This window comes from Lonchura striata, chromosome 2, assembly GCF_050655825.1.
Source record: "Lonchura striata isolate lonStrDom1 chromosome 2, ASM5065582v1, whole genome shotgun sequence".
NCBI classification, from domain to species: Eukaryota; Metazoa; Chordata; class Aves; order Passeriformes; family Estrildidae; genus Lonchura; species Lonchura striata.
In genome coordinates this window covers 98122628-98136119 of record NC_140704.1, presented here as the reverse complement: position 1 = coordinate 98136119, position 13492 = coordinate 98122628, and the positions used below count along the sequence as shown (strand labels likewise).

General features: G+C 35.1%; 2 protein-coding genes across 12 annotated transcripts in view; one reads left to right on the top strand and one right to left on the bottom strand.

Moving 5' to 3' along the window:
• ZNF236 (zinc finger protein 236) overlaps positions 1-4693 on the top strand; it is a 76314-nt gene extending 71621 nt beyond the window's left edge. For all 5 annotated transcript variants that reach the window (XM_077784623.2, XM_077784620.2, XM_077784610.2 and 2 more), the window contains one exon: positions 27-4693. In XM_077784623.2, coding sequence (XP_077640749.1) covers positions 27-154 — 128 coding nt within the window. In that variant the 3' untranslated portion in view covers positions 155-4693. The remainder of the gene's footprint in view (positions 1-26) is intronic.
• MBP (myelin basic protein) overlaps positions 3448-13492 on the bottom strand; it is a 110918-nt gene continuing 100873 nt past the window's right edge. For 3 of the 7 annotated variants that reach the window (XM_021530848.3, XM_021530849.3, XM_085571847.1), the window contains 6 exons: positions 12379-12405; positions 9931-10038; positions 9424-9459; positions 8812-8844; positions 7737-7859; positions 3448-5248 (listed from right to left, as the gene is read on the bottom strand). In XM_021530848.3, the coding sequence (XP_021386523.1) occupies positions 5192-5248; positions 7737-7859; positions 8812-8844; positions 9424-9459; positions 9931-10038; positions 12379-12405 (384 nt within the window). In that variant the 3' untranslated portion in view covers positions 3448-5191. The remainder of the gene's footprint in view (positions 5249-7736; positions 7860-8811; positions 8845-9423; positions 9460-9930; positions 10039-12378; positions 12406-13492) is intronic. The other 4 variants (XM_077784634.2, XM_085571848.1, XM_021530851.3 and 1 more) reach the window with 3 other exon arrangements.

Below are 13492 nucleotides of genomic sequence, written 5' to 3'. Positions count from 1 at the left end.
TGCCTTTTTCCCATGTACTTTGGTAGGTCCTGTACAAGAGCCTGCGAGTCACCAAGAACAAGAAGGGGAAGACATTAGTCGTGCTCTAAAATTAGAAGAAGTGGTACAAGAATCTTCAAATGAATGGCAAAGTATAGGCAATGTTTTTCGATAACACCTTGAAATTTGAAAGTTAAAAATATTTCTGGCACTTAAACTTTACAGTTAAAGCTTCAAGCATTGAAGATATTAACAATAGAATAATATATTATAGTTTTTTTAATTATTTACAAAAGATACCTAAAAGATTAATTCTTTTTTTTAAGCTTGTAGAAGAATATTGGGAAAACTTCAATTTAATCTGTGCTAAGTTGTCTGTGAATCAATGAACTCAGGTAATGATGTATACAGTTTCATCTTTGAATTCACAGCCAGTATATCTATTTAAAAATAAACTGGAACTTTATATCAGAATAGAATTATTCCCATTTTTAATGGAGATGAAGAATAACTTCACAGGAAAATCATGAAACTGTCAGTCAACTTTTTTTTTAATGTGTTTAAAAAAATAATTGAGATTGGAAACAAGGTGTTGCAGTTAATGATGCATGCAGTATAAAACAGTGGAGTTTTGCCCTTTTTTTCTTACAAGGCACAGGAAAAGGCTGTATTTCTTTTGAAAGCTTTCTTTTTTAGTGCATTTTGAGAATTTGTTGAAAAAAAATAAAATACTGCAAGCTTTTCTTGAGTTAAACTCTTGAGAGGGAGCATGTTCATTTTCATTCCTACCACAGAGGCAGATAGATGTTAGTTTTTACAGTAAAAGTCTTGAGGTTTTGGACTTGGCAATAATTAATAAAGATCCAAATGAGAGAAGGTTCCAGTAAAAGCCTCTGTTGTTGTTTGCTGTACTGGGTCAGCAGGTACTGTGTATCAGTATCTGTGGAAAACAGCCATATACTAAATCTGTGAGGTAAACAAGTACCACTTTGTGGTAGCTGTGAGAAAGTTAGATGCGCACTAAGTCATCTATAGCATACAATGTTCCCCAGTGCTGTAAACAGTTATCATTTTGAATCTGTAAATTCCTTATTATTTTCTTTGTGGATTTTAGAAACATGTTACATTTATTTGTTGTTTAAGTCATTGTTTCAGCAAAACTACCTAGCTGACTGAGTATTGCTTTCAAAGGTGCCACTTGTTAAGTATATTCATAACAAAGAAACACTGGAGTAAAAGCATAGTTGTCTTGTAGACATTCCAAAGACAGAAGCTGTTTTCTTATGTTTGCCTTGTTCTTTTGAATTTTATTTATATGTTACATATATATAGATATATATATATGTGTGCTTATATATGTATATATATATATTTAAAGTTTACGAGCCTCTGTGTGGCCAATCAGTATATTTTGTAAATACTAATCCCAGTAGCAAGGAGTTAATCTGTTTGGTTGCCACAAGTACTTCTAGATCAGTGGTGGATATGTTGTACTATAATACAGACCTGGACTTTAATTTTCTTTCTAAAAGATAATTGTTCTCAGATCCAAAAAGCCCTTTTCTGTAAATATTGTCTATATTCTGTCTGTGAACAAATTAGTTATTTCAGATTGCTGAAGCGAGAAATCGCTGTTGGTTTTGATAGGACATCTCTTAATTCTTTTGTTAACTGTTCAGCATATGTATATAAGTAATATAGTTGGTGACATGGAAATAACACTTTTGTTATGTGGAATATTTAATTGAAAAACATGCTAAATAATATTACTTTTTTCCAAGTTCTGTTTCGTGTATTTTTTAAGCATATGATTCTGGATTTTAGGAGATTGGAAAAACTGTTTACAGAAATGCATGTTTGACTATTAGATGTGAAGAATAAAGTTCTCCCAGCAGTGCCTTCCCTTCCAGGCAGCCTGTGAATGTTTCAGCTGTTAAAGACAGACATCATATTTTACAGCTGTCTGACCTCATGGATAGCACACTGTTTATCTGTAATAATATAGAAAATATACTGTGATGCGTGTACCATGTATGAAATATTCTCCCTGTTATTTCAGGGAATATTGTATAAATGCACAGAGGACTTGGAGCTAGGTGATCTTGCAACCCAGACCACTTAATGATTCTGTCATACTTGGTACACACAGCCTAAAAGCTGATCTCATTAGTAAAAAGATGGTATTTTTAAAGGGTCACTTCTCAAAGTGTTATACGTTGGTTAGAGGCAATGAATCTGTTCAGCAAGCCTTGGAAGTGTTAAATAAACAGTGTGAGTTATAGAGTTGACTGGCATTTTTCCTGAATTCAGTTTGCTACTCCTACAGCACTTGGAAGTCCTGTCAGCTACAATAATAGACTTTTAAAAAATTTATTTTTAATATTGTATTTGATTTGCTTCCCTGCATCCTCTTCACCTGTGAACTTCAAGTGTCTTGACAGAGGTTTTTATAGCCTTGGTAATATTGAGTTGGAGCTTTTCAGAGCAGTTATGTATTCATGTTCAGAACAAATACAGACATGGTAACCAGTATGTTGATATTTTCAAAAGCAGTGTTAAAGCAGATGCATTATGTAAGGAAGCAGAAGAACTCTTCTGAGGAGTGCTTGATGTGTCACATTGTATAGTGGGTAAGTGGACAGATCCTGTTCTTTCTGGTTTAAGGCAGTAGTAGACTTGTGCTCACCTTGGGGTTTTTGGATTGTCTCTGCTCACAGTTTCTTTTGGTTTGTGTCCATTCCTTGAGAACATTAAATTACACACTCCTGGTATTGGCTGTGCATTCTTGTTTCGAGAAAAATCCTTTGCTTACAAATCAAATGGCCATTTAAACTGCTGGTTTTCATCAAAGCTACTAGTGTGTAACTAAAAGAATACATTTCAGGCTAAGTTTTGATCTCTTTTTGTATTAGTAAAACAATGTTTTCAAGTACTGTACCAATTCCTCTAGAGGAAGCAAATCAAAAAAGCCACTTTGACCCTCTGGCAAAGATGACTGAGGGGAAAGAAGAGTGATGAAGGCAAGGAAGAGGTTTTGGTTAAATTCTGTTACTCTACAATGCAGTTTTTTGAAAGATGTATTTCTCTAGGGCTTTTTACTTTAAATAATATTTTTTCACATTTTTGAGGGCTGTTTGTGCCACAATTGTTGATGAAGGGGGCTGGTTTTTATTTCCTATTCATAGACATTTTATGCCTTGTAATATCCCTCTGGCCTGTAGCTGTCACTCCATAGACACTGGGATTCCATAATTCTTGTGTCCTATTGTCAACCTTCCGGGCCATGCAATGCCACTGGAAGCCTGTGTGCAGGGTCCCAAGGTGTCATTGTGTTATTTTCTAGTATCTGAACATTATTCATAAACTCTAGGGGATGGTGGGAGGGGAACAAATCAGACTTAAATATATATAAGTATATTTAAATATATATATATCCTTTTCCTTTGTAAAAAACAAAACTGGCCCAAGTTTCATTTCAAGTTGATTACTTTATTTCAATAGTGACTATTTTTAAAAGCTGTGTTCCTATAAGAACAATATGTGTTCAAATTAAATCAACTATTACGTTGCAGAGTATACATCTGAATGAAGCTACAATAGAAAAATGCACATAGCAACCAACAAAGATAATAGATGTAATAGTGTGTGTATACGTAATAATTTTGGCATTTTGTTTTCTTTAGTCTCTATGTATTTTCTATCATCTCGTCTTCCATTGCTTCATATTAATGGACACTGATTTAAACCTACAATAGATTTAGATGTGAAATGTAAATAACATATATTTATAGGTAACTTTTACTGGGCACTTAGTAGGAATGCTGTTTCAACTTAGGAAGCACTAACTGTAATCTACAGTGCATAGGCTAAAACTAAAAAAAATAAAATAATTAATCAGACATTTAGATGACAGTTTGAAGAAATTCTAAGTTTAAGCAATAAAACAGTGCAATTCAGAAGAGCCTTTTATTTCCCTAAGTGTGGTTGAAAATACCATCTCCACACATTCATTTTAGTAATTTGTGAACAATTCATATCTAAATCTAACTGAACTATAACTTATTTCTACGAGGCAACTACAATACAACAGTTAAATGTTCACAGTAGTTTACTATGAGTTTACTTTGGTGCACTGCCCTTAGTAGGCATTCAGGTCTTACTCAGGCAAAAGATGAGCCAATCAAATACAACACTGCTGCAATACCAAGAGAAAGATTTGAAATTCTAATGTGAGATGTGCAGGACTATCTGAGATACCAGTACCGATGGGCTTTCTTTCAGAAATTAGACTTTTTTTGTTTATATGCTTATTTACTTATTTTACTGCAAAATTAATGCCATTGCAGCAGAGTTTATGTGAAGCACCAGTGACGTCCAGTGGTCATGGGTGCAGTCTTAGATGTTTCTCGGGGAATATCCCTTGTTTTGTAACTTTAGTCTAACTCAAATTTGAAATCCTCTTTCTCTCCCTCATCTACTCTTTATTCTAATGGTTTGGATGCAATGAGCAAATCATAGTATGGAAAGAATTTCCTTATTGCTATTGCTCCATATCATATTGATTCTTCAACATCTGCCCCCTCCCACACTTCACATGCCTTGAACTCCCGATTTTTGATAAACCTTTCCATGACTGCCTAATCCTGTTATGAAAATAAATTATTCTGTGAGTGAGAGAAGGAAGATTAAAACAAAACAAAAGAAAAAAAAAAAACAAACCAAAAAGAAAATTTGGATAAACAGTCCTTACAACTTCTGCACATGTTGGATTTTTTTTTTTTTTTTAACAGCAGTGTCTCAAAAATTCATTAACAGCAGTGCTCAGTATCGAAGACATTATAGCTCTTTATTTGTAATTCTGATGTTCACTAAAAGTAAACCAGAAGGGTTGAGCTTAAATTAGGTGCTTGGGAGAAATAAAGGAGTCCAGCATACAGTTAGGGCATCCTGAAGAAGAATGGGTAAAGTCAGAGATCTTGTTACTTCACATAAAATAAGGAAAACATCTAGTAAAGCTACTTTTTGTGTTCCTTTCATTCAACTGTTGCTCAGGGATTGCCAATAGAAGTTTGTATCATCTACTGCATGCAGAACCTAATTGACATTAAGTAATGGATTGCATCTATCTAGGTAATTGTGGCAGCTGTTACTAATTTTAAGGCAGTTATATTATGAAGCAGAGTACATGATCCTTGGATGGCATCTTGGAGCTTCAACGCCTAGCAATGGGGGAACCAGACCGCGATCCAGGTCGGGACCCAGAGCCTCCCTGTGGAGGGAGAACAGAGTTGCATTCATTAGAAATCAATATATATTTGTGGCTCTTCATTGAAGAACATCAACCTGTTGTAAGTATGACAAAATTTTAAATACTATCTAATGAAAATAGCCTGTAGTTTCCCTCTAGTATGTCACTAAATATTCCTGGGATTTTTCACTTCAGAAAGAAGATTTATTTTCATTGATTTTCGCGTAGGATTAATTTACTGCCATTTAATCTTCTTCTACAGAGGAGTAGACAGTCTCTCATTAATAACTTTCAAGTGCATGTTCTTATTCAGGCCTTCCTAACAAAAAGAACTTATTTCCTTGGACATCATAGAAAATTTCATTTTTATGAACCCTGTACTGTGTGTATACTTTAAAACAAGGCACAAGACAAAATCTCCAAACATTGCATATGAGATGTAATAGTTTCACATCTGAAAGAACTGAAATGTAATAGTTTCATTCTGCAGTAAATTCTTAGTGTTATATCAATATGAGGCTTATATGGAAAGCTCAGATGCAGATACGGGAGAAAGCTAAGAAAACATAAAAGGCTAAAATCTGCCTAATTCTTAGAAATAATAAGGAAGTGTCAAATTCTAAGGTGACAATTCATAAATCTGCACTTGAGAAAATAAGCAGTTTTATAGCAAAGATGATTCAAGCTGAAATTCTGACATTTAATTTTTTGTAATTTGAGATTGGACTAACTTGGTATCCTGTTCCTTCGATTTAGTAACTTTTCTATAGGCAAATCTTGAAAAATGCACTTAAGACCACAAATGTGTGATGGCATGGTAATTTTTACTATAGTCAGGTGATGACTGAACTGTTTTCTTTAAAAAAACCCCACGTGTATACTTTGAGACTTCATTTTCTTAGTTTATGTTTTTCTCATAATTTAATGCTGCCTCCTTAGTTTTACAGAACTGTTACAGGAAAATTCAGTCTAATTCATTAGGTAATTGGGTTTTTTTCTTTCAAAGATATCTTAAAGAATGGATAACTTTTTTATATTACAAAACTGTTGACCTATATAAAGAAACAGTTTACATACCTCCTGCTATAAACAATAGGTTTAAATCAAATAGGCATGAATAAAACTCATATCAAAGTTCCAGAAATTATAATGGCTCGGAGAAGGTTATCTAAAAAATACATAGTGGTGTATGTATCTCTCAGCTATGTATATAAATTCTAAGCTATAATAGCTGTGATGAATATGCAAAAAAAAAAAAAAAGGGAATATTAAATTTCATGAGAGATCATTAAGTGTATTTTCAGATGTTGAAATGATGAAATTTTGCAAATAATGAGAGTATATAGCCATGGAATAGTTCATGTACCTGAACCTCACTAAAACTACCAAGTGCACAACATGAAAAGAAGACTTAAAATGTGTTTGATTTTTACTCTAAAGAGAGCATTCCTTTTCTTAAATTGCAACATAAGAATTCCTACTACTTCCTTTAAGTTTTTGTGCTGTCACTTCGTGCTGCATATATTTGGAAAACAACTATGTAATGGGAGGTATAAAACCTAAACTGTTTAAGAGACAAAAATGTGTTTTTTGCTGCAAATGAAGGCACTGTTACCATCTGTTGAAGAGAGGAGTAGTAAGAGTCTGAAATTAACAGCTCTGCTAGGGATCTCAGACCTTCTGACTTGAAGTTGACTGCTGATGGCATCTTCATGTTCTAATAGTGCACTGGGTGATTTGTTATGAGTGAATTCCCTGCCAACATTGCCTTTGAGGGAAGATATAGTCTTCAATAAAGTATCTGCCAGTGGATATAGTCTGCTTTTCCTCTGTCTGTTTCCTGACACAGGATGTGGAAAATCCGCACAACTGACCTTTTTTCCTGTTCTGTTTTCATTTATTGCCTGTGTTTATATGGCTGTGCTGTGCCTTGAAATGGGGAATTGAACCAGACTAAAGATAATCTGACCAAATATTTGTTTCTAATATGACAGTGTTGTAATTTGCCCCACATTGTGGTTTCATAACCTTCAATACTGGCATATTATAGGAGTTCGTCCACCTGGGGTGGGAACAAGAAGGGATTGCTGGAGTTGTTACTGCATCTAAATATGTGTCCAGCATTACCTTTCTGCAGTTTCAGTTCTCTTTCATTTTCACTCTCCTAAATAATTCAGTAGCAGTGAGCTGTGTCGTCTCATTTTCATTCAGTATTTCAGATAATTTTTGCATTCAGTAACAACACTAGTCCTGGTCCAGGTCTTTGTGGGACATTGTTGACTTACCTTCATTCCTCATGGCCACTAACTGTGTATTTTTATCTTTTTTTTCCTATCATATAAGTAGTCACTAAGCCACAAAATAACCTTCTGGTTTATCCATGCAAGTCTAATTCTGTCAGAAGCATTAAGGAAATATGGTTGTTTCAAACATGGCAGGTTCTGGAGAGGTTTGGCTTCTCTGTTTCCCAGGTCATTTTTTTTTGTACTTAAGTTCAATTGTACTTTACCAGTTTAAAGATTCTGGAAAGAGTGCCCTGGCCCTCATGATAGGATCCCTTGTGTCCCTTATGAGCAGATTTATGCTCATAGAATTTTCCGCTTCCATATCCTGGCTTGTGTGTTTCACCACCCTGCAAAGAAAGATTGATGTATATTGCAAATTATCATTATCATGTACATTGTAGTTTTTATTTGTGATCACTGAAATGTAATACTCAAATGAGGAATTTGGAGGTTGTTGCAATAAAGCAATCTTTTATGTAATAAACAAAGACGAAGGAAGATGTTAGGAAATTATCTGAATAAATTCAAATCTGAGAGAAGCATCAATCTGTAAAAAATGAATTTATATTCAAGAATTAAATACTCAGAAGGTTAACCTGTGTGAAAAAGCTTTAAATGTTTAAATTTCATGAGTTCTAAGATGTCAAACACATCAACTAATATGTGGTGTTCTGATAGTGAAAGAAATGCTTAATGGCTTGAAGGCTTTGATATTTTGTCTTAAAATGCCAGTAATTTACATGCCATCTCATAAAAAATCAAACCTGTGGTAGAGAAGTACAATTTAATTAGTTGTGAGAGAACTGTGGGAAGAACTTGTCTAGGAATTGCTTAGGCATATCTGACAGGAAAGGTGGAACAAAATACTGAGGTTAGTGACAGCATTAGTTTTGCAGACTGTGTAAAAGCAGTTGCAAAAGTGGAATAAGCACCTATCTCATCCCAGCCTTCCCTCCCATTTTGTCCATCCCAGGAGAAGAAAAATGCACCAGATGGGTCTTCCAGAAACCTTTAAAGGAAGAGAGCTTTGCCATGCAGTGGGTTTTGCTCCCTTTGTGCTGAAGCAAAAGAAATTATTGCTGCAAGGGCTGTCAAATTGCAGGATAAGAGCAAGCAACACAATTTTCATCTTAAAAGTGCTGTGGAAGGAGGAAGGAAAGTGGAACAGGAAAAGTAAAATGGCAAACTTGAGACAAAACAAAATTATCACATTGCTGCAGCAGCTTGAGGCAATGGAGTAAAAGATGCTTTGGCCTGGTAAATAAAAGGGCTGTTACCGAAAGCACGTTCATCACCTACCCAGCTAAATCTGGTGAGGGATAATCCTCTTCCCTGTACATGCAAGAAATAGAAATAATGACATGGTGATCACTATGGAACACAGCATCTGGGTCTGCCATACACAGAAGAAGATAAAAAGATAGCCAAGATTATGAAATAATAGCCAGATAACAAGGCAGGCAGGAGTTGAGAACAACAGTCCTGTACCATCATTTCATGAAGCAAAAAAAGGCAAAGTTGTTCATTGTAATTACTGGAACTGACTTTACTAGCCATGGTTTGTAAGTATTACATACTTCGAAAACTAGCTGAGTTCAGTAAATGGAAGGACAGCTCCTGGTTGGTGAGGCTTGTTTGAAAGCATTACCTATTGTTAGTTCATTACATAAAGTAATCACACCATAAATTGAATATAAAAATCCCTGCAAATGGCTTCAATTAGTCATGCACAAAGTCAGGAAGTGTGTGAGGAAGGGAACCATGGTTTCTATGCCTTATGCTCTTGCTTTCAATTGTTCCCTGTGATACCTGTAGACATTCACATAGTGCCATTAGGGACAGTGAATCAGGCTTGGAGTTGAAGTAGTGGGAAGTAGCCCATAAATGCCTTGAGTCCCTGAAACTGCTTACCTTTGCTTGCATTGGGGGTGGTGTACGGGGTGAGACCTAAAAACCAACACAAAAGAGTTGTCAAACGAAGGCAAAAATAAATGCCAGAAATCATCAAGCTTTTTGCACATTATCCATGAGCTAAAAATGGTAATTGCATTGAGAAGCTCCTCTGCTATCTTAGGCTTGCCTGGAATCCACTGGATTTATGTCCATCATGAAACAGTAATAATTCCTGAATACTGCCAGTGTTAAAGACACAAGGACAAAACCTGTCTACGGTGAAGCTGTATAACTGACATGGTTACCATTTGACTATGCTAATGGGGGTTCACATGCTTTTTTGGTAGCATTTCAGTATTGTCTTCTAGGTAAAAATTATTTCTGCATTTGAATGGCATAATGAGCTCAAAAGGTACAGTACAATTTGAGGCTTGAAATAAAGGGTAATGATAGGGGAGTGTTTGTTTACTGATGGATTGTAAAGAAAATATTTAATTTGGGTGCATAAGAGGAGGGGAGACTTACAATGTTCTTGAAGAAGTGGACTACAGGGTTGTCGTCAACAGGCCGGCCATGCTGAGATCTTGGGGGGATGGACCCGACGTGGTGGCTGACCCTGGCTGCATGTATGTCCTGAAAAGCAGAACAGGCACGTCGCCCAGTCAGTTGGGAAGGACAGCTTAGCAGCCATGGCATGAAGAATCATTTTCAGGAGAGAAGAGATGAGGAATATTTGGGAATCTACAGAGATTGCCCCCTACAGTTGCCAGTGGAATGGCAAATATACAGTATGTACAGGGGACATATGTTGTGCATATATATGGATGCACGTGTTCTTGATGTTACAGCCCAGTGCAGAATTAAGCCTCTTATTGGAAAGTTCAGGTAACAGAAACTTTGTAATTTTCCTTAAATATGAAATTTTTCTTAAGTAGGGTCATAGACTGTGATTTTAGAAAATAAACCAAAATGGAAAAAATCTTAAAATTATGTTGGATCATTCTACATGGGAAAGCAGGAATAGATCGTGTATCATTTTTAGTTCCCAAAGACTTTGTAACACTCATGAGCTGCAAGAGCAATGTTATTTTCAGAATGAGGGAACCAAGTGAGGCTGACAATTTCTATTTTAGTAGGGTTTCTATTTTCAGTAGGGCTTCCTGAGCAGTAGTCCAAATGATGTCAGATATGTGGTTTATGAAATTGATTTCTGTTGGAAAAAACTAACCAATGCAAAGAAGTTTGGCTGATTTTTATCAGGGTTAGTTTTTTTTGCATGCTGATGATACGTGGGTACTTAATTGTTTTAAAAGCAGGAAAATATGAATTTTGGATCTGTAAGATCTCCATAATGTCAGTGCTGCTTATATTCTGCAGCAGTTTCTACTTGATCGCTAGTTCCACTGTTGCCAAAATAGCCTCTGCCGCTGGGATTAGGAAGAGAGTCAGTTACATCAGCCATAGTTTTGTCTTCTTAATCTATATTCAAATCACCCTTTGAAAGCTGCTGACTGCCTTGTCTTTAGGATAAATACCATGGTGTTGCAGATCTGATGGGCTATGAATTGCCACAGGAATGGAGAGAAATTGCAATAGTAAGGTTTTAGAATCTAGAAAGGGTTGAGTTTCTTGATTTTGGCATTCGTACTAATTATTAGGTTCTAATAACTTGGCTTAGTGAAAGGTTATTGTGCTATAAATACCAGGTTTCTTCTGCCAAATGTCATCACAGGCTTCAACTATCTCCTGTTTTAATGTGTATGAACAGTAGCAAATCTGAAGTAATTTTCAATGACTGTTCCAGGTGAGTTTCCTGGTGTTTAAAATAAAGTGCTTTAATTCATTTTGTCATCAGCAAACTTCATCTATCTTCAGAACCTTTGATATTATTATTTATTTGTGACAAGTAATTTGCATGTTTCCGCTCAATTCATTGTTGAAATTACTTTTTCACCTCTAGATTTTTTTTCAATTTTTTATCTCCTAGGGAAAAGAAACAAAATCCAGTGGTGTTTTTCAGAGACTGCTTATGTTTATGTCATAACTGATATCTGTAGGTGTTAAAAGATAAATTCTAATGGGTTTGAAATTAAAAGAGAAATCTGATTTATACTGCTATAATGGGCTACTGAGATGGTGTGATGTAAGTGGACCTTTTTGAATGAATTCAATTTAACAGTTACCATGTGTTTCATTAATGCATTCAGATCATCACTGCTAACCTTTCAATATGTTTTAAGTGCCTGGCTTTAAATAATATTCTTGTTAAAACCTTATAGGAGTAGAGAAGAGCAACTGTGTTTTAGAAAGGGATGTAATTTGCTTCTTTTCTTTTTTGCTACTGGTCTCTTTTACCCGGGGCTGCAGCTGAGTTCTCCCCACACCTCTTGCAATGTTGTTTAAGAATTTCTTGAGAGCATTGCCAATAAAAGGCATCCTTGGCTTCCATATTGATGTATTTTGAAATGTACTTGCCAAGTATGAGTGTGAATTCAGAGCCCTTCAGAGCCCTGGCGTATTCGTGGGGAAGTTTAAAATTGAGGTGCCTCTGTTTGTGCCCTTAAAAAAGTCTAAGCATACAATAATTCTGAACAGTAACTGAACAGAACATTCAGCTTTTCCTGTTCCCAGTAAGCATTAATGAAACATTTGACCTCAGTTAAAGATCTCAACTAAGTCAACTCTGCTGCACCTTCAAAAAAGCCAAAAGGAACCCTAAAGCTGAATGATCTTAGTAAAAGATTTACCAGGACTAGAAATTTAATCAGTAGCTGGGAGATCTGATAACAAAAACATAGTTTTCAACTTCACTGTGAAACCAATAGTTTTAAGGATTAATAATCTAAATAAGAATTCTTAAAAATATACATAAAATACCCGCAGTTATCCTGTAAGGGGAGTGATTTTTTTTTTTAACATTTTGTGGTTTTTTTCTAGTGATGCACAGGAAAGTATCATTGTTTTACTACCTACCTTGGTAGTATGGTGGTATGTTGGCCACTAAGACAAAAAAAAAAAAAAAAAAAAGATTAACTGTGAATGCAGTGCAAAGAAAACATGCAGGTATTTTAAGTTTCAAAATTAGCTATACATTGGAATTGCATTCCCTGTGTTAGCCATGTATTTTCACATCAGACTAATTACATTTACTGGCACTACCTCTATTAGTACCTTGTAAGAGCTGTTAAGTTAAAAATTAATTAAAATTAATTTTTAATAAATTAAAATCTTAAAAATTAATAAATTAAAATTAGTAAAGTATTGTTAGCTAGTTGACATTAATTAACTAACAATATGGGCTCCATTTGGGGTTTTGTGCAAGGTTATTACATTTCCAGTTGACCTGAAAATACCCAAATGTGTGTTTGTGTGCGGGTGTGTATATATTTATGTATATGTATATATGCATGCTATTCAGTATTGTGCAACAACTGGCTCTGGGTATAAAATGGATACAGTTAAGCAGGTACAAGCTTTTTTTTTCAGTCATGAAATCCCAAGAAATCCACCCCTGACTTTGCTTGCTATAAATGGGATATGTCAGATCTTGCAACTCAGCTGCATTAGGGGACACTTTTAAATGCATATTATAATCTCTCTGAGGACTCTTTATCCTCCACAAGAGGATTGCTTATAGCTGAAGATTCCATATGAATCTAACGCCTCATCAGTCCGTGATATGCATTTTTGCCAATAACAATATTAAGATATTTTTTGAGTACTTGAATTTACAGCTTTTTACAGTTCCTTTTGGTATCAGTATTGTGTGCTTTTGTTGCATACTTTAGAATGTGAGATGAAAATCTAACAACATCCCATGTTGTTTTTCTACTGACAAAATCCATGTGTATAAAATATGCAAATAGCTGATTTAAAATGCAGTCAAACCAGGTAAAGATGGAAAACAAAGGGCTTTTTCAGGGGTTCAATGGGCTTCATGGCTTCCAAAAGCTTTTCTTCACAAAATACCTAACAAGTTGCTGTGCATGAATTTAAAAGATATCATTCAAAATCCACGCATTTCAAATTCACATAGACATGAAAATTGCATTTAGATTGTCTTAGAAAACCAAACTGTTCCACAACC